We start from the raw sequence: 20,233 nt of genomic DNA, 5'->3' as shown, positions 1-20,233 counted from the left end.
ATTACTCGTGGAGAAGCTGCCTTTCCTGTACTTTGCACTCCTATCCGTTTTGTTTGTATTGTTTGTTGTTGCAACTTTCTGACCGACCCATTTCTGGAACTTCATAGCTCATCGGATTTCTCCAGGATAAATATTCTGATTCTGAAGAGACTTGCTGCGGTTTTCATACTCTTTTTACAATCCTATCATAATAATAGTTTACATTACTCGGAGCACTTAGAGTAATATGGTTTTTTTTACGTAATGAAATGCCAAGATAATATTTTATGTGAGGTCTTTTGATATATTCTCTAAGATTTACAGAATATTATGGTGAAATAATTGCATTAATAGCACTAATTGAAAATTTCGAGAAATTGTATTTAATTGAACGTGGCCAACCGTGCTAATTGGAGTTGCGGGGGAAGGACAACAAACTAAAAACACAAAGCAGTTCTAAAGATGCTGCTCTATTTAAGACCGGAAGCAACAGGAGAGCTTCACCATTCTTGCCCGATGAAGCTGATTGTAATTACCAGCGAAACGTCGTGCTACTCAAATTTTAAAATGCTGTTGATTCTCTCTTCAGCACACCGGTGGGCTAAAGAAGTGAATTAATTTGTCCTTTGAAAACGTGACACATTTTTTACTGTTTGGCCGTGTCGGGTGGTGGAGGGTTACGACACATTTATAAATAACGCGATCTGACCCAAAAACCTATATTATGAATAAAAAAATTAGTTTTCAATCTAGATGTAAAAGTGCAAAGCTTCAGTGGCTTCCTAATATCGGAAGGAAGAGCGTTCCGGACGGCCGCAGAAGCGCATCTGAAAGCGCCGCGCGATGTGGCGGTGACCGTCTTTGTTCGACGGCAGCAGCCAAAGGTCGCTGCTGCGAAGATGACCGAAGTTCGTTCGCCCGATGGTTTATGCTCCTTGACGAGATAAGCAAGGTGATCGTGGTTAATTTGTGGCAAGCACTCGTGTGTGTGTGTGTGTGCGCGTGTAATGTGTTGTGTTCCGTCAGTGCACCCGGAAATGCACCCAGTCTCATGAGATCTTGGAAGCTAAGCAGGGTTGCGCTCCTGAATGTGATTCGGACGGGGCGACCACCGGCCACAAACAAACAGCCAGCGAGACGACTTGCAGAGGCTATTTTGTTTGGCAGCAGAGGGCTGTGCGGAGAACACATTGTCCTGCGGAGGGAGCTGGTAGGAACGTTGGGTTGCTCGGTCAATGGCCAGGGTCAACGGCGGCGTGGTGTATTCCGAAAATATGCCCGACTGTGAGGGCGGGCACAAGTCTGGCGTGAGTAGGTTAAACGGTGAGTTTTATAAGGGCACCACGGGGTGACTAGCCCCTCCCCTCCCCACCCAGCCCCACCCCTCCCACCCCCCACCCAGCCCCACCCTCTCCACCCAGCCCCTCCCCACCCAGCCCCTCCCATTTTTGGATGCACGACGGACGGACACAATAATCCCCTGTGGGCTGGTGTAACCAGCAGGTTCCTACCAGTAAATCCACCCTCGTAACCTGCATCCAGTAGTGGATTGGCAAAGGGCGGTAGGTGTATGCAGATTAGCAAATTGGAGCATTAGTCGTAATAACAGAGTTTTTTCCCCTTTTTTCTGGCAACAAAACTGAAACCTTTTTACAAGGATTCATGTCTGCATTAACCACAATACTTGTGGTCAAAATGCAAAAAAACACTGATAATATGATGCATTGTCCTTGAAACTGATTGGTCCACACAAGGGACGGCTTTCTTTTGAGCCCCGACCCAATTGGTGCTAGATCAGAGGACGCCAAAAGGCGTACAGCTCAAAAACAATGCCACTATCAAAGTAATGAGGGCTCGGGGTGAGCATCTACATCATTAGACCTCCTTTGCCAGTACCAAAATATAATAATAGGGTTTATAATAATAGGGTTTGGCCTCCTCGACCCAGTGATGGAAATTCCACATTCCCATGGAATTAGCACGTTAGTTACGATGATTAGATAATCTGATTAACAAAGCGGCATCGCCAAACAACTTGGGGTTTGCAGCTTGTTCCGGTAATCAAATGCAATACTTAATGGGGACCTGTTTACACACGGCTATATTTTGGAATGGCGTTATGGTTTCATGTGTTTTTACTTGTGTAAACATAACACTGGTCAACAAAAAACATTTTTCTGGCCTGGACTTTTGCAGCTGTTTTAGACTCATTTCAGGGTGCTGATTCCACATCTGATCTCAAATCTGATCTCAGATTTTGTCTATCACATCTCATTTTATGATATCGCATACCCCATTTTCATTGATTTTTACCCGAAATTAACTCTGTCACTTATGATTGCAAGTTGTTGCGAGTCAGTGACTGCTTTAGTGTTAAAATATGGTGCTGTATTTTTAGGATAGTGTGTTTATAATATCATTTTATGTAGATATCCACATTTATTTAATATTTTTCTTTTGCAGTTTTTATTGAAAATTCAATATTTGATATCTCAAAAACCTGATAGACAAAAACTGATGCCAGATTTGGAATCAGCACCCCAAAATCACCTTAAAACCGTTGGAATACGTTATGCCAGAAAAAGTGTGACCGGTGTTATCCGTCGGAACTGTCCTTATTTAATACGCACCCCCAGTTTTTACTTCGAAATACATGAGGAAAAAAAGTATGTTGACCAGTGTAATCACTTATCATCATCGTCAGCTATGATCAATCCGCTGTTGGACAGAGGGCACTGCTGAGCCGTCTCTTTCTTCGTTCCGCCGTGAAACAATTCCCCTGGCGGCCTTGCGCGTCTCCACCTTGGACGTCACTCTCGATGTCCATGCTCCAGAGGTCGCAAACGGGTTTTGATTCCTTACCCATACCCGGCCGCACCAGTGTCGCAAACGGGTACCCGTACCCGGCCGTACCCGTACCCTACCCGTACCCGGCCGGTCGCAATCGGGTATCGGGTACCTGATTGTGACCTCTGGGATGAAGCCATGTTGCAGGCGCGGGTGGGTTGATTCTAGGAACTTGAATTGTGAGAAGAGACAAGATGTTGGGAAATGAGTGACAAACGGTTACTCACCAGTGACTCACGGCCAACCCGTACCCGTACCCAGCCGCACCAGGGTCGCAAACGGCTACCCGTACCCGGCCGGGTACGGGTAGCTGGGTATCGGGTAGGGTACGGGTATCGGGTACCCGGTTGCGACCTCTGCCATGCTCCCAAATAAACGTCGATGGTGACGCGCGAGGCGTCGCTGTGGCAATTGTGACTGGGCTGTTAAAATTGGCGCTCGCTCACCGCGTCACTTCTCGTTCGGGGCGGTGTGGCCGAACGGGGAACCTCTTCGCGGATTTTAAACGGACGTGCTAACGGGGTGTGGGGTGTCGTAGCGCACATTTGTGAAAGACGTTGCCCCCCCCACCCTCCACCGTGCTTTGCGTTATTCCCTGCCAAGCTAATTCGGTAGATGCACGTCATAGCAACCGGCTCACGGGGGAGGCTATTTTAAATACCCTTAAATCCCCACCCGGGCCTTATGCTGGTGGTTGCGAAGTCAGTACTCTTAGTTTTTTTCGGTAAAGTCACGTAGGTAAAAAATAAAATTAAAAGATAATAAAAATAATAATGGAAATAAAATAAATTTCGATTTAAAGCTTTCGTGACTGCAGGGATTCATCTTCTTGGTTCTTTCGGTAAAGTCACGTAGAAGGGAAGTAATAAAATAATAAAAATTAAACATAATAAAATAATTCTCACGACGTTTCGGCCACAACGCAAGCAGCCGTCTTCAGGTGAAGAACAGGTCTGTCAAGTAGACAGAGTCTGAATGGCACGCTTCGGAGGCAACACAAGTCTCCGTCATCATGTGGGACCGTCACAGCTAAAATTACTGCATCAAGCTGTGACGGTCCCACCTGATGACGGAGACTTGTGTTGCCTCCGAAACGTCGTGATTTATTATTTTATTTTATTTCCATTATTACTTTTATTAACTTTTAATTTTTTACCTACGTGACTTTACCGAAAAAACCTAAGAGTATGAATCCTTGCAGTCACGAAAGCTTCAAATCTGGTAAGTCAGTCCCACCCCGATGTTTATCGGAACTGGCCATGGCCTATGCGGTAGGCTGCAGAAGGGAAAGTGCAGCAACAAAAAAAAAATCTATCGTTGGACTACGCTTCTCATGCCCCGGCGTCTATGCTTCCCTGTCTTCACCAACCCGCACTGACCAGCATGGTGATGCGTGGTTAAATAAGACAAAGATCCCCCGGATAGCCTCAGCAGACTGTTGGGGCAAGTGCTGTTAGCGAGCACCTATGAAGTCCGGAACGGTGCACAAGGGGGTGGGTGGCCAGCACCACGCCCGACCACATTTGTCTCCCCAGTGGCGATGTTTATACACCGCACCAGGTATTCATTTGAGGCCAAGTCGACCTAGGGGCGGACCAGAACAAGTTCAGATATTCGTCACCGGTGTTAGCCTTGAGCCGGAGTCGACGTGGTTGTTTGACCGTACTTTAGCATGCTGGTCCGTACAGGATGATTTACGAAGGGGGGTGGTGGGGAGGGTACACAGTACCAGTGAGGTGTGGTCCAATTGTGACCGCGTTTGACTCAAAATGGTTTCGGGAAGCCCTTACCTATCCAGCAGTGTGTTGACATGTTTATACACTGCACCAGGTATTAATTTGAGGCCAAGTCGACCTAGGGGCGGACCAGAACCAGTTCAGATATTCGTCACCGGTGTAAGCCTTGAGCCGGAGTCGAACCCGGGTCGCCGGGTTCGTAGCGCAGCGCGCTAGCCGCTACACCACCGTTCTCCACGTGGTTAAATAACATGACTCATGGCACGCTCGGCGTAGGGAGGCCCTCATCCAACAGTGGATGTACAAGAGGGTCGTACGTGCAAGTAATAATCCGCTTCTGGCCGCAAGCAGTTAACTGACCAGCGTGGTGAGCTATGGTCAGACGTTAACCCCCCCATAATTGACATTGGGCAGAAAGGCCTTCATCCGGCAGTGGATGGACAGGACTGTAAGTTGCAAATAGCTGAATTTATCGCTCGACTTTCCCAAGGGCTGCTAAGCTGGCTTGGAGTATGGATTTCCAGCGCAAGGTGTTGTCACTACAGGGGACGTTACTGCCATTCCTTATATTTATGTAATCTTATCAACAGGTTTATCGGAATATAAGGTTCAGTGTGGACAAAATCAGGTGATATGGACGTGACGTAACACAATAATTCCTGCAACAGCATTTTCCAATTAATCAGCTAAAACATCAAGCAGTGTTTTCTTATCCGTGAAGTAATAGTCCTGTTTAAATCGCACCTATAGACTGGCAGGCCCAATTCTGAAGTCTGCAGCAGGTTTGGTTGGATTCCTGGTCATCACCCCCTCAACTATTCAGCCACGCCGCTAGGACCTGCTTTAATCGCGTGCGGCTGACCAGAATTTTATCCCAGGAGCTCACGGATGCCGGCCGAGTGTTCTGACGCTGAGCCGAGTTTGTTTACACGTTCCATGTTTCATCGCACAGGTCGTTGACCGCTTTAAGGAGCTTTGCGTGTACGGGTCACCTAGCGATTATCACACTCACCGCTGAGCCTCTCTGCGAGGTGGCGGGGGGTGGTGGGGGCGGTATTTACACTCCCGCTAGCACCTGGTCCGGGCCGTGGAGGTGTACCAAAGTTACACCGCGGCCTAATGTGCGGTGTTGGTGCCAGTCGCACAGTTGACTCGCATTCCAGAGGTCGCTGGTCCGATCTTGGGCCGGCAGTTTAAAACAATGATCACTTTGTCCGATGTTCCCACCACCCCCCTCCCCCGCGGGATAAATTTGTGCCACCGCAGTTCGTGCAGTCACGTGCGCGCTGGGGTGAAGTCTGGTCACTCCAGCCTCTCTTCGAAGACATGCCCAGCTACCACCAGCAGCGTGGTAGTTGAAAGGTTCTCCTCAACGTTTCTTCAATGCCCCTGGTGTGTCCACCCAGCAGTACACGTGGAGTGACATACGACGTCACTACTGCGTAGGGACATGACGTCACTACTGTGTAGGCTCTGTATGGGGGCTGTAGGCGGGTGTCACGGAGGTCGTGTCAGGCCGTGACACTCTGCGTGAACCCAACAGGACGCGTGACCGGAGAAAGGGGGGCTAGGGGCTCCAGGGGGGAGCTTGGGGGCAGAGGTCGCAAACGGGTTTTGATTCCTTACCCGTACCCGTACCCGGCCGCACCAGGGTCGCAAACGGCTACCAGTACCGGCCGGGTACGGGTAGCCGGGTATCGGGTAGGGTACGGGTATCGGGTACCCGGTTGCGACCTCTGCTTGGGGGGTCACGTGGTCGGGGGCCCGGACCTTCCTGAAGGATCGAGAAGGGAGGCGTGGCCTGGGGCGGAGCCGGCCACGCCACGGGAGTGATGAGCGGGGTGTGAACAGGGAGCTGGGCTGTTCAACCCTGGGATGAAGACGCCATCGGCGTTCCTCGAGTCTCCGATCGTTGTTGGTGACCAGGCAGCCCGTCACCTGCCTTGGTCACGCTGTGCAGTATTCCCCGAGTGTTAGGGAGGTTCGGGACGCTGGTCACCGCCTTGTGTATAGTGTTCACGTTGGTTGTTGTGCGTTAATAAATAGTGTTGCCTCCGAGTTGAGTGCGCGCCTCAATTGAACCCACTACACACGGGTTACGCTGCAGCTAGCCGATGTGCAGGTCGTGTGTGGTGGGGTAGAGAGTGGGTGTACTCTCGCATTACACCAAGATATCTGGTCGGCGTGGAAGAGTTGATAAACAAAAATACCCCCAAGATGGGGCTCTGTAGAGCTCCCTCGAGTGGGTTGCACACGGTGGCTAGGAGATGTTAACGATCTCGCCTGATGTACAGGAGGCCGTGGGTTCGATCCTGACCCAGACACCTGCTGTATATTTGGAGTTTGCATGGTGGAGAGATGTTAACTACCTCGCCTGGTGTACAGGAGGTCGTGGGTTCGATCCCGATCCTGACACCTGCTGTATATTTGGAGTTTGCATGGTGACGAGATGTTAACTACCTCGCCTGGTGTACAGGAGGTCGTGGGTTCGATCCTGACCCTGACACCTGCTGTATATTTGGAGTTTGCATGGTGGAGAGATGTTAACTACCTCGCCTGGTGTACAGGAGGTCGTGGGTTCAATCCTGACCCTGACGCCTGCTGTATATTTGGAGTTTGCATGGTGGAGAGATGTTAACTACTTCGCCAGGTGTACAGGAGGTCGTGGGTTCGATCCCGACCCTGACACCTGCTGTATATTTGGAGTTTGCATGGTGTAGAGATGTTAACTACCTCGCCTGGTGTACAGGAGGTCGTGGGTTCGATCCCGACCCTGACACCTGCTGTATATTTGGAGTTTGCATGGTGTAGAGATGTTAACTACCTCACCTGGTGTACAGGAGGTCGTGGGTTCGATCCCGACCCTGACACCTGCTGTATATTTGGAGTTTGCATGGTGACGAGATGTTAACTACCTCGCCTGGTGTACAGGAGGTCGTGGGTTCAATCCTGACCCTGACACCTGCTGTATATTTGGAGTTTGCATGGTGGAGAGATGTTAACTACCTCGCCTGGTGTACAGGAGGCTGTGGGTTCAATCCTGACCCTGACACCTGCTGTATATTTCTAGTTTGCATGGTGGCGAGATGTTAACTACCTCGCCTGGTGTACAGGGGGTCGTGGGTTCAATCCTGACCCTGACACCTGCTGTATATTTCTAGTTTGCATGGTGGCGAGATGTTAACTACCTCGCCTGGTGTACAGGAGGCTGTGGGTTCGATCCTGACACCTGTATATTTGGAGTTTAAATGTTCTCCCCCGTGGTCGCATAGATTTGCCCTGGAGAGGGCCTCTCCGGAGCCAGTGAAGGCCCTCGCGCCAGCAACGGCATGAGCAGGAAATTGCAGGGCTGCACCTTTGCCATCCTATCACCTTCCCCGTCGAAGGTGAAGTGGGCTTTAAATATCTCACGTGGTTTTTCTGCGGCGGTATGAAACAGTGTGCCATTGTCGTCGCCTGAATCTTTAATGTGTAATGATACATTATAATGACGACGAAGTCTTTCCCATGCCATGTCAGTCGCATGTGGGTTGTTTGACCGTACTTTAGCATGTTGGTCCGTGCAGGATGATTTGCGAAGGGGGGTGGTGGGGGTGGGTGCACAGTACCAGTGAGGTGTGGTCCAATTGTGACCACGTTTGACTCGATGGTTTCGGGAAGCCCTTATCTATCCAGCAGTGTGTTGACAAAAAGTCGTGTAGGTGTACACATGTCACACGGGACACGAACGAATAATTAAAAAAAATTGGCCCGGAGTGAGTTGAGCTTGCTTCGGCTTGATGTAGAGAAACCCAGTTTTAAAATTTTTTATATTAAGTTCACTTGCTTGCTTGCTTACGACCGTGCAAATCTTTCTGTCGTTTTTTAACCCACTTCCCGTGATCCAATCGAGCTGACATTTTGCATACAGACTCGTTGTGCGTGACAATGTATTTTCATGAAAAAAAATTCCAAAATTTTACACTTTTTAGGAAAAAATTAATTATATTTAATTACCAATTGCTTAATGGTGGCAGCCATTCATCTGACCCATAGGTGGCAGCCATCTCAAGCCAGAGGACGAGAGGACTCTAGCCGCCACGCATATAAAGGATTTATAGTGAAAAACTTTGTTTTTACGGGTTCATTTTTTAAAATTATTTCCACGGCAGATAAAAAACACACACACCTGGAAGTTTTCATACGATTTTTGGCCTTTTTAATGTAGGTGATGTTGACACACTTGAGCATTTTGACAAGATGATGCCGCAGTGGTGTGGTGGTCAGCACACTGGACTTGTAATCCAGAGGTCGTCGGTTCAATCTCCCGGCACGGCAGTTAAAAGTTTATTCAATCCCCCTGTGTGTTCCTTCCGGCAGTATAAATGGGTTACACTGCAGTTAGTCTATCTGCAGGTTGTGTTTGGTGGGGTAAAGTGTGTGTCAAGGCCGTAATTATAATATATATTCGGGTGGACACATCCACCCCAATATATTGCTATAAAATAGATTTCTGTTTATATGATTGTGGTTATGGTTGTACTTTATGAATCCCTAATCTCTGCCATTACATACAATGAAACAAGAAGAGGTAAAAAAAAGCAATGTAATACAATACACTATTAGACATGATTGTAAAAAAAAAGTCCATCCTATGTGTTAGTGTATTTTTTATATTTTAGGCATGAAATGGCAGGACCCCCAGACCCTCTGGAATATTTGGTCCCCCCCAATGTTGACTCCCTTTAGTGGGGTGCCACGGTGGCTAGGAGATGTTAACTACCTCGCCTGGTATACAGGAGCCAGTGGGTTTGATCCCGACCCCGACACCTGTATATTTGGAGTTTGCATGTTTTTCCCTGTACTCGTGTGGATTTTTCTTCTGTTTTTTTCCCCTCCACGTTTAAAATCAACGTGTGTTCAGAATATTCGGCTGCATTACATTTCTACACGATGAGCCACTTTATTGGGCCAGCATTTGTGGCCAGGCCGTTTCTGAAAAAGATCCATGTAGCTCAGTGGGTCTTACCTAGTAAAATAAAAAACACAGCGGGTGGGCAATGAATAGGCAAATTGCAGGGCTCCACCTTGATCGTTGGCACGCACCTTGGTTGACGTGGGTGGTAATTCTCGGCAGGAGAGATAACAACAATGCGGTATATTCTTAGGTTTTTTTCGGTAAAGTCACGTAGGTAAAAAATTCTAATTAATAAAAGTAAAATAAAAATAAAATAAAAATCACGACGTTTCGGAGGCAACACAAGCTTCCGTCTTCAGGTGGAACCGTCACAGCACGATTGCTGTTACTTGAAACAGCAATCGTTTGCTGTTACTTGAAACGTTTGCTGTTACTTGAAACAGCAATCGTTTGCTGTTACTTGAAACAGCAATCGTGCTGTGACTGTTCCACCTGAAGACAGAAGCTTGTGTTGCTTGTGTTGCCTCCGAAACGTCGTGATTTTTATTTTATTTTAATTTTACTTTCATTAATTTAAATTTTTTACCTACGTGACTTTACCGAAAAAAACCTAAGAATATGAATCCTTGCAGTTACGAAAGCTTCAAATCTAGAAACAATGCGGTATTACCGGGGCCGGAGTGGCGCGCCGTGTGTTTCCCGACGTTGCATCAGTTCGGCCAAGAAGTCTGCGACGGGGTTTCTACAAGAGGGGGGGGAAGGCGGTGAGGGAAATAACCGCGTCAGAATCATCCACAAATAGACGTGCCAAGTTTAGAGTGTCGGCATCTGTCCCCCCCCCCCCCGACTCAAACGATGCAATGGGTGGGCACTCGTCTTTCATCGCTGTAGGAAGTTCTTGAGCCAGTTGTCAACATTCCACGTTCCCATGGCAGGGATTCGAGTCTCTCATTTGGACGCCAGCAGTTTCAATGTTTCGATTTAAAGCTTTCGTGACTGCAGGGATTCATCTTCTTGGTTCTTTCGGTAAAGTCGTGTAGAAGGGAAATAATAAAATAATAAAAATAAAACATAATAAAGTACAAACGTTTTATTTTTATTATTTTATTATTTCCCTTCTACGTGACTTTACCGAAAGAACCAAGAAGACTTTCAATGTTGTTGAAAGGAGTGGTTTTTCTATTTTCTCTGGGGTAATGGGCCAAGTCGAATGGCGCCCTCGGTCTAGGATTCGAACTTTGACCAGCCCATTCGTGAGCCGGTTGATCTTATCACAGTAACTCTCACGCCTCAATGAGATAGCAGCTCTTACAATTGCCGTATTATCTGGATTCTAATGCTCTGGAAAACAAGACCCACCTAAAACTTGTGCCCGGTATCAAGGAATTTGGGCACACCTCGTGACGCGCACATTCGCTTACCGAATTATAAGAACCAACTTTTGTTTTCAAATACAAGTTAAGAAAGTGCATCTTATAATCCAGGGAATATGGGATTTTACAATCAATAACGAACCCATTTGAACATTAACTCACTTCTGGGACACTGTGTGACCTGTGAACCAGTGGTTGGTTTCATGCAGTCGATACTCCAATTAATGATATGGAAGTGTAGATTGTATGAAAACTGCCTTTTGAATATTGTAATGAAAGGCGTCTTTCAATCAATCTTTCTCTTACGTCCCAATATCGCTCTCAATAAAGTCGGCATCGGTGCACAACTTTGTCAATCAACTGCTGGATGAAGGACTCCTGCATTGTCTGACCATACTTGACGTTGGTCAGGACGGATTCAGATGATCGCTCCCCAAGAACCGTCCACTGGCCGCTGGTCTCGCAGCTCATTGAGATATCCGCTGCGTCACTGCTACCCATCTGCCGCCTCTTGGAATCGTGCGAGCGCGTTGTTGTACAGTTCGTCGCATGAACCGGCGGCTGTGATTCGAAAGGTTGCGGCCGGTTTTTTTCCGGCAACAACGGAGTCGTTGACGAATGGCGCCGTTGACATTTTAAAGCGATATTTTGTTCACGTGCAAGTTAACTTGGCGGCGACGCGGAGATCGGAGGGTGACACGAGAAGCGGGTCGGATCCGCTTCCCCCCGTGCCTTTCGGATTTCCTCAATACGGTGGGACCTCGGTATACGTCGTTAATTTGTTCCAGAAGGTGGGAGGACTTGTACCGAAAATGACGTAGACACCAAACGAATTTTTCCCATAAGAAATAAAGGGAAAGAAAATAATCCGTTCCAGAGGAAAAAATATATATTTTATATGCCATATTATACATTAACGGGGTTGTATAAAATAATTTAGACACTAATTACTAAAATGCATACAGATGCCACGTGACCAGCGCTGCTACCAGCTGCGCTGGTCACGTGGCGTGCCTCGACCCGGGGCTCCACCCTCCATGGGGGCAGCCCCCCCCACGCCCCCCGCCCCTCTCGCTTTGTTTCAGTCGTGAACGGGGCATACGCGGGTACTGTACGCGGTGACTCATCAAGACCCATTCAAGTTCTAGCAAACGCGTCGTATCCCAAGCAAGACGTCGTATCCCAAGACATTTTTTTCTCTCGAAAAAACATGACGTATACCAAATTCAACGTATTCCAAAGCGGTCGTATACCGAGGTTCCACTGTACTGGTTTCTGGAAGATCGCGTTGGCGAGCCTGTCGCTTGGCCATCCACGAGTAATCTATTCCTGGGTCATCAAAAATAGTGTCTGAATAATGTCCGAAAAGATCCATCCAAGCGTGAGCTATTCATGTCTCGCGTGGATTTGTTTCGGGTAACTGGCCAGTTATTCCTTCGAAGCAATGTTAATCGCAAGAGTAAAAGTGTTTAAAGTACGGGCAGACCTCGCCGAACGCGTGGGGGTTGCGTTCCCAGAATATTCCGTGTTGGGCAAAGTCTTACAGTCGACAAACAGTAGAGACCTCATGATGGGAACAACAGGGTTTGCGTTCCTGGGTCTGAAACGATCACCACCGCCACCTCCCTCCTTTGTTCAACTAATTCTACACCCCGATCTCTCACCCTTGTCATTGTAACTAAAGGATGCTGGGTCGCTCTCAATTTCTTGTGTGTGTGTACATTCCTTATTTTTCTATTTCATCTCCAACGCCAATCTCTCCCCCCCCCCCCCCCGTGGCACTCTCTTGCCCCCTACACTGTCGCTTGAGTTTCGATTTAAAGCTTTCGTGACTACAGGGATTCATCTTCTTGGTTCTTTCGGTAAAGTCATCACGTAGAAGGGAAATAATTAAAGAATAAAAATAAAACTTAATAAAATAATTCTCACGACGTTTCGGCCACAACGCAAGCAGCCGTTCTCAGGTGAAGAACAGGTCTGTCGGAAAGACAGACGGAAAGACAGACCTGTTCTTCACCTGAGGATGGCTGCTTGCATTGTGGCCGAAACGTCGTCAGAATTGTATTTTATTATGTTTTATTTTTATCATTTTATTATTTCCCTTCTACGTGACTTTACCGAAAGAACCAAGAAGATGTTGCTTGAGTGTTGATGACTCGCCATCTCGGCCTCCGTGTGACTAACGTTCTCAACGATTGGACGGCTATATGCATGCGGCAATATTGTGCGAACATTTACGTTGTGCGTGTTACATTTTTTTCCGTGATAATGTAACATTATAATGTAACATCACGGATGAAAACATACTGAAAAAAATACAAAGATCCCCCGTATAGCCTGCAACAGACTGTTGGGGCAAGTGCTGTTAGCGAGCACCTATGAAGGCCGGCACGGCACACGAGGGGGTGGGTGACCAACACCATGCCCGGCCGCCTTTGTCTCCATAGTATAAATGTTTTACACATCATACCAGGTACTCATTTGAGGCTGAGTCGACCTAGGGGAGGCCCAGGACTGGTTCATATAAAAGTTACTGGTGTTAGCCGTGAGCGGGAATCTAACCCGGGTCGCCAGGTTTATAGCGTAGCGTAGCGCTAACCGCTTCACGACTGCTCCCCACACAAAAAAAACACACACACAGTCGATTCATTCACACGTTCCAGCACTCACACGCAACTGTTTCCATAAAACCGAGACCTCATTCGATACACCGTGCAGAGCGGAAGCACGTTTATGTATGTCTCTACGTTGAACGTATTTCGCGCCGTACGTGGCCAACCTTGCTAATGATTTAATTTAACACGCGGTTGATAAAGCCACGTTGGGTAAGGTTTGCCTGTGCACGATGGTGACCTGGCATATTGCAAGGTTGTGAGGTCACATCCCGGTTAGGCGCAGGGGTTAACCGATCTCATAATCACTTTCCCGAGGTTGACATGAAATGCGTATTGCTACGTGGGTGGTGGGGTGGGAGTCAACGGTGGCTGTGCAATGGAGAGAATGCACCCCCCGCCATAGAAATGTGGAATTTATATTCTTAGGTTTTTTCGGTAAAGTCACGTAGGTAAAACATTAAAATTAATAAAAGTAAAATAAAATAAAAATCACGACGTTTCGGAGGCAACACAAGCATCCGTCTTCAGGTGGAACCGTCACAGCCACGACAGCTGTATCAAGTAAATGAGAGATTGCAGGAGCTACCACTCCGTTTATATAATGGTTGAATAAAAAGTGTGCTGTACTTGGCCCTTCCCCCCTCTCCAACCATTATTTAAACGGAGTGGTAGCTCCTGCAATCTCTCATTTACTTGATACAGCTGTCGTGGCTGTGACGGTTCCACTTGAAGACGGAAGCTTGTGTTGCCTCCGAAACGTCGTGATTTTTATTTTATTTTACTTTTATTAATTTTAATGTTTTACCTACGTGGCTTTACCGACAAAACCTAAGAATATGAATCCTTGCAGTCACGAAAGCTTCAAATCTAGAATTAATGTGGAATTTACACCATTTAGCTCAGGGCTGTAAAGATAGTATTTGCTGCATTACTGCTCATTTGGATAGGAAATAAAAATAATAATAAAGCACTTGGGCCCCACTTTTTTTTCCTGTGCAGTAGTTTATCATTCAAAGAACACTTATTTATTTTATTGCAGTGGTTGGCAACAGAGATGATTATTGTGTATTCAGTTGTTTGCAGGCCCAGTGTAACTTACTGGGTCGTCACGATTGTTTGCCCCGTCTCATTTGTGGCACCTGCCGTGCGCGCGTATCATCTGTCTCTTATTTGTTCAACGAGCCTCGAGGTACGGTAACATATAATTTGTATCGAATAGGCACAAGTCGTGGATAATATCATCGGTTTCAGATGCGCGACCCTGTGTGTGCGTGTGTGGTGTGAGCAGTGGGGAGCGGTGGTGTAGTGGTTAACGCGCTGCGCTATGGCCAACACCAGTGACGATTATTTAAACGGATCTTGGGCCTTCCCTAGGTCGACTCGGCCTCAAATGAGTACCTGGTGCGGTGTGTCAACATCGCCACTGGGGAGACAAAGGCGGTCGGGCGTGGTGCTGGCCACCCACCCCCTCGTGTATCGTTCCGGCCTTTATAGGTGCTCGCTAACAGCACTTGCCCCTACAGTCTGTTAAGGCTATACGGGGGGGATCTCTAACTTTTGGTATGAATCAAAGGGGCTCTACTGGGTGGTGCTTTAGAGAGACCCCTGTAGTGCGTATTTGGCCTACTCTTCCATGCTGGCCCTGTCTCTTGGCGGAAGAGGTGGCAGTACTCGCGCGAATCCGATATGAATTCGTCAATATTTTTTCTGGGTCACAGAGGCTTTCATCCTGCAGTGGATGCATCGTACCCCACCACACGTGACCTGCCGCTCGACTGTTTGCTGTACATCGGTTTTTAATTATTGTTCTTTTAATGAGCGTCTTGTTCTTGACCTTGAGCTGCCTCGCCATTCCCTCCCTCCTTTTTTTGATCAGAAGAAACCAACAAATGTTGTTTATTTGGCACTTTGCTTTGTCCGTCATGTTGTGTTTTTTTATTCTTGGCGTTTACGTCCTATTCTTTTTTTCAGTAAGTAAGAACATTTCATATTGCGCACTCCTGAGTCCAGCCCATCACCAATGCGCACTGACCACACGTTGAAGGAGGCTCTCTGAAACAACAACACCGTTTTGAGTCTGTTGCGGAACCGGCTCAGACTCGGCGAAGGATCCCGAACATGAGCTTGGTCGCGTATTCCAGGTCTTTAAGCCGCAGACCCCGAAACTGCGCTGGCCGTATCGTACACAAACACACACACTGCACGCACCCCTGTACACACACACACACACTGCGCTAACCCCTGTACACACACACTGCACGCACCCCTGTACACACACACACACTGCGCTAACCCCTGTACACACACTGCACGCACCCCTGTACACACACACACACACTGCGCTAACCCCTGTACACACACACTGCACGCACCCCTGTACACACACACACACACTGCGCTAACCCCTGTACACACACACACACTGCGCTAACCCCTGTACACACACACTGCACGCACCCCTGTACACACACACACACTGCGCTAACCCCTGTACACACACACACACTGCACGCACCCCTGTACACACACACACACACTGCGCTAACCCCTGTACACACACACTGCACGCACCCCTGTACACACACACACACTGCGCTAACCCCTGTACACACACACACACTGCACGCACCCCTGTACACACACACACACACACTGCGCTAACCCCTGTACACACACACACACTGCACGCACCCCTGTACACACACACACAGGTTTACACGCAGCGGGGTACAGCAGCAAGTCGCCGCGGATCGTAGTCGGAGTCGATTTTGGTCTGTTGAAGCCGCTACGCACTGATTGGCGAGATAGGATGGAGCACGAGAAATATTACATTTTCCCGCGTAACATGAATTTCATTGTGCACTGTGTTCACAGACGCGTAACCCTCCCCGCCGTAGTCGGGTTTGCCGATCGCGAGCGCCGGCCGGGCCGTCGCGATGGACACCGACTCGCAGACGATGGCGCTCGCCTACTTCCTGAGCTTCATGGTCTTCTCGGCCGTCTCCATCTCGCTCGTGTCGGCCTTCTCCATGCGCCAGAAGCCCTACGTCGGCCTGGCTCGCCGGCACAGCCCGTCCCTGACGGAGCTCAAGGCCGGCGTCGGCGGCGGCGTTGGCGTCGGCGGCAGCGGCAAGCAGCGCCGACGGAAGGAGCGTCGGCGCAACAAGCGTGCCGAGAAGCGCAACGGGGGCCGCCCGGTTGGCGAGGGCCGCCGCAGCGGGAGCCCCACGGCCAGCGAGGCCTCCGACTCGTCGCCGTCGTCTTCGTCGTCGTCGTTCGCCGGCGACCTGGAGGACGCGGTCGCCTTCTTGGGCTCGCGCACCGCCACCGTCATCAACCCCGCGCCGATCAACGCCGTCGCCGTGCCGCAGCCCGGCGGCCGCGCGGCGGCCAAACGGCAGCGGGCCGCCAACAGCAGTGCCAACGGCACGGCGGTGGCGCCAGCGGGCGCGCAGGGCAAGAAGAAGAAACCGAACCACGGCGGGAAGAACAAGCGCGGCGATTCCAACGCGCCGCCTGATTTGCCTGCGCTGGCGGCGGTTGGCGGCGGCGACGGCGGCGGCGGCGACACCCGTTTTGCCGCGGAGCTGCCAGATTCCGGCAGAGCCAGCGCCGGTTCCTCGGTGCAGGCTGGGAAGTCCCCCGATTCCACCAAGGCGGCGGCGGCGACGGCAAAGGAAGCGGTGGGCACCGGCGCTTCGGCCAAGAAGGCTGCGACCACGGCCAGGGTGACGGCTACCAATGGAGCAACAACTCCCGTCGCTCAAGCGCCGGCGGCAAAGCCGTCGGCAACCGGCAAGGCTTCGGCGAACCACGAGATGGCGAAAGCCGTTCCCAAAGCCAAGGGTCCGGCTGCTAAAGATGTTTCCTCCTCCATTACCGCCACCTCCGCCACCACCACGAAGGCCGCCGCCTACGATGTCACCAAAGCGCCGGCTGTGAGCGCCGCCCCGGCGCCGGCTGCCAAGGTCCCGGTCCCGGTTCCTGCGGAGAAGGCGAACGGGGAGGGACGAGCGTCTGCAGAGTCGGGCGACGCCACCGTGGGGCCTCAGAGTGGCTCGCCGCTTAACAAGCGCGGCAGGAAGCAGCTGCAGCGGCAGCGGCAGCAGGAGCAGCAGCAGCAGCAGCTGCAGGAAGCATTAATCGCGCCTAAACTGGCGCAGGAAGCGATGGCGACGTTCTCCACCTCTTCGTCGTCGTCGTCGTCATCGTCCTCCTCGTCGAAGCAGCTTCCCTCGAGCTCCTCTTCCTCGTCGTCCCCCGTGCCATCGTCCAAATCGTCATCCAAGTCTCACTCTCCGCAGCGGGAGGTCGTCACCGCCGTGACCGCTGCCGCTGCTCCGCCTGCAGCGCCGGCCGACGGAGTGGCGGGGAAGGGCGCGGCCCGACCGCCACTGCAGGAGGAGGAGGAGGAGGAGCCCGTGGCGCCAGCAGATGAGGAGGAGGAGGTCTCGGGCCTGCAGGGCGACAATGCCGGGCTCGGCAAGAGGAGCAGGCGGAGGAGGAAGGGCAAGGGGAAGCAGGATGGCGGCAGCGATGGGGTTGTGGGTGAGTTCTTTCACGTGCGTGAGGCTCGCGCGGTGGGTGAACGTGGGAGTTGATGGCATCGGTCAAACTTCTTGGTTCTTTGGGTAAAGTCACGTAGAATGGAAATAATAAAATAAATAAAATAAAACATAATAAAATAATTATATATTTTTCTTATTTTATTACTTCCCTTCTACGTGACTTTACCGAAATAACCAAGAAGATGAATCCCTGCAGTCACGAAAGCTTTAAATCGAAATTTTTATATTCTTGGTTCTTTCGGTAAAGTCACATAGAATGGAAATAATAAAATAATAAAAATGAAACATAATAAAATAATTCTCACGACGTTTCGGCCACAACGCAAGCAGCCGTCCTCAGGTGAAGAACAGGTCTGTCGAGAAGACAGAGTCTGAATGACTCACCCCCTCCAACCCAGTTTAAATAGACGCTCCAAGCCTGGGGCTTGTCATTCAGACTCTGTCTTCTCGACAGACCTGTTCTTCACCTGAGGACGGCTGCTTGCGTTGTGGCTGAAACGTCGTGAGAATTATTTTATTATGTTTTATTTTTATTATTTTATTTTTTCCATTCTACGTGACTTTACCGAAAGAACCAAGAAGATGAATCCCTGCAGTCAAGAAAGCTTTAAATCGAAATCGGTCAAACTGTTAAGACGAGTAAGTGAAAGCTTCAAATCTAGAACAAGTAAGTGGGTTTTGGGTTTGGGCAGACAAAGATCCCCCGTATAGCCTGGAATAGACTGTAGGGGCAAGTGCTGTTAGCGAGAAGCACCTATGAAGGTTTTGGGTAGGGCAGACAAAGATCCCCCGTATAGCCTGCAATAGACTGTAGGGGCAAGTGCTATTAGCGAGAAGCACCTATGAAGGTTTTGGGTAGGGCAGACAAAGATCACCCGTATAGCCTGGAATAGACTGTAGGGGCAAGTGCTGTTAGCAAGAAGCACCTATGAAGGTTTTGGGTAGGGCAGACAAAGATCACCCGTATAGCCTGTAATAGACTGTAGGGGCAAGTGCTGTTAGCGAGAAGCATCTATGAAGGCCGGTGCTGCGACACACATGGGAGTGTGGGTGGTCAACGCCACGCCCGGCCGCCTTTGTCTCCCCAGTAGTGATGAGTACACCAGGTACCCAAATGAGTACATAGGGGTTGGGGGGGTATGTAGGGGGGGGGGTGAGAGGGCAATGTATGAAACTTTCCACCATTGTTTGTATACAACTTTATTATTTCCTAAGCTCCCATGAATTTCCGCAGCCGACGAAGAGAACACGGATGTGTGCAAGAGCCTCTTCTCGGCTATCAAGAGTGCAGTGGCGCTGCCCGACGAGGAGACGGGCAGCCTCGTGGGCATCCTCATGCACTTCATCCGAGCGGGCATCAGCCAGGACACCTTGCTCGAGGTGAGGTCGCCAAGAACCCCCTGCCAAGGACCCCCCCCCCCCCACCCCGCGGGTACGAGAGAGCCAATCGGGAAGCACGAAGTGGCCGGACAGCTCGATTTATGCTGGAGAAATCAGATGAGCTGTAAAGCTCTTTTTTACAAGAAGGAAAATAATAAAAATAAAACATAATAAAAGAATTCTCACGACGTTTCGGCCACAACGCAAGCAGCCGTCTACAGGTGGAGAACAGGTCTGTCGAGAAGGCAGAGTCTGAATGGCACGCCCCAGGCTTGGAGCGACTATTTATATTCAGACTCTGCCTTCTCGACAGACCTGTTCTCCACCTGAGGACGGCTGCTTGCGTTGTGGCCGAAACGTCGTGAGAATTATTTAATTATGTTTTATTTTTATTATTTTCCTTCTACGTGACTTTACCGAAAGAAACAAGAAGATGAATCCCTGCAGTCACGAAAGCTTTAAATCGAAATAAATTAGCTTCTTTTTCAGACGCGACCTGGCTATCAATAACAATAGCTCAACAAATTGGCTCATCACGTGGAACTTCAGAGCAGCCAATTGCTCTAAGCGCATGTTCATAAATGTGGAGTGGAAAACTGGAGGACCCGGAGAAAAATCCACGCGACCACGGGGAGAGAGACATGCAAACGCCAAATATGCAGCAGGCGTCAGGGTCTGGATCAAACCCATGACCTCCTGTATTCCAGGCCAGGGAGTTAACATCTCTCTTCCAACGTGATGCCCCTGAGCCAGAGGTCGCAACCGGGTACCCGATTCCCGTACCCTACCCGATACCCGGCTACCCGTACCCGGCCGGGTACGGGTAGCCGTTTGCGAC

General features: G+C 49.6%; 1 protein-coding gene across 4 annotated transcripts in view; it reads left to right on the top strand.

Moving 5' to 3' along the window:
• The window catches only part of LOC144734579 (uncharacterized), a 64,022-nt gene that overhangs the window by 4,851 nt on the left and 38,938 nt on the right, over positions 1-20,233 (top strand). For all 4 annotated transcript variants that reach the window (XM_078616827.1, XM_078616826.1, XM_078616825.1 and 1 more), the window contains exons 2-3: positions 16,322-17,995; positions 19,250-19,395. In XM_078616827.1, coding sequence (XP_078472953.1) covers positions 16,384-17,995; positions 19,250-19,395 — 1,758 coding nt within the window. In that variant the 5' untranslated portion in view covers positions 16,322-16,383. The remainder of the gene's footprint in view (positions 1-16,321; positions 17,996-19,249; positions 19,396-20,233) is intronic.

This window comes from Lampetra planeri, chromosome 52, assembly GCF_965212315.1.
Source record: "Lampetra planeri chromosome 52, kcLamPlan1.2.h2, whole genome shotgun sequence".
In the NCBI taxonomy this organism is placed as follows: domain Eukaryota; kingdom Metazoa; phylum Chordata; class Hyperoartia; order Petromyzontiformes; family Petromyzontidae; genus Lampetra; species Lampetra planeri.
This window is presented reverse-complemented; position numbering and strand designations above follow the sequence as displayed.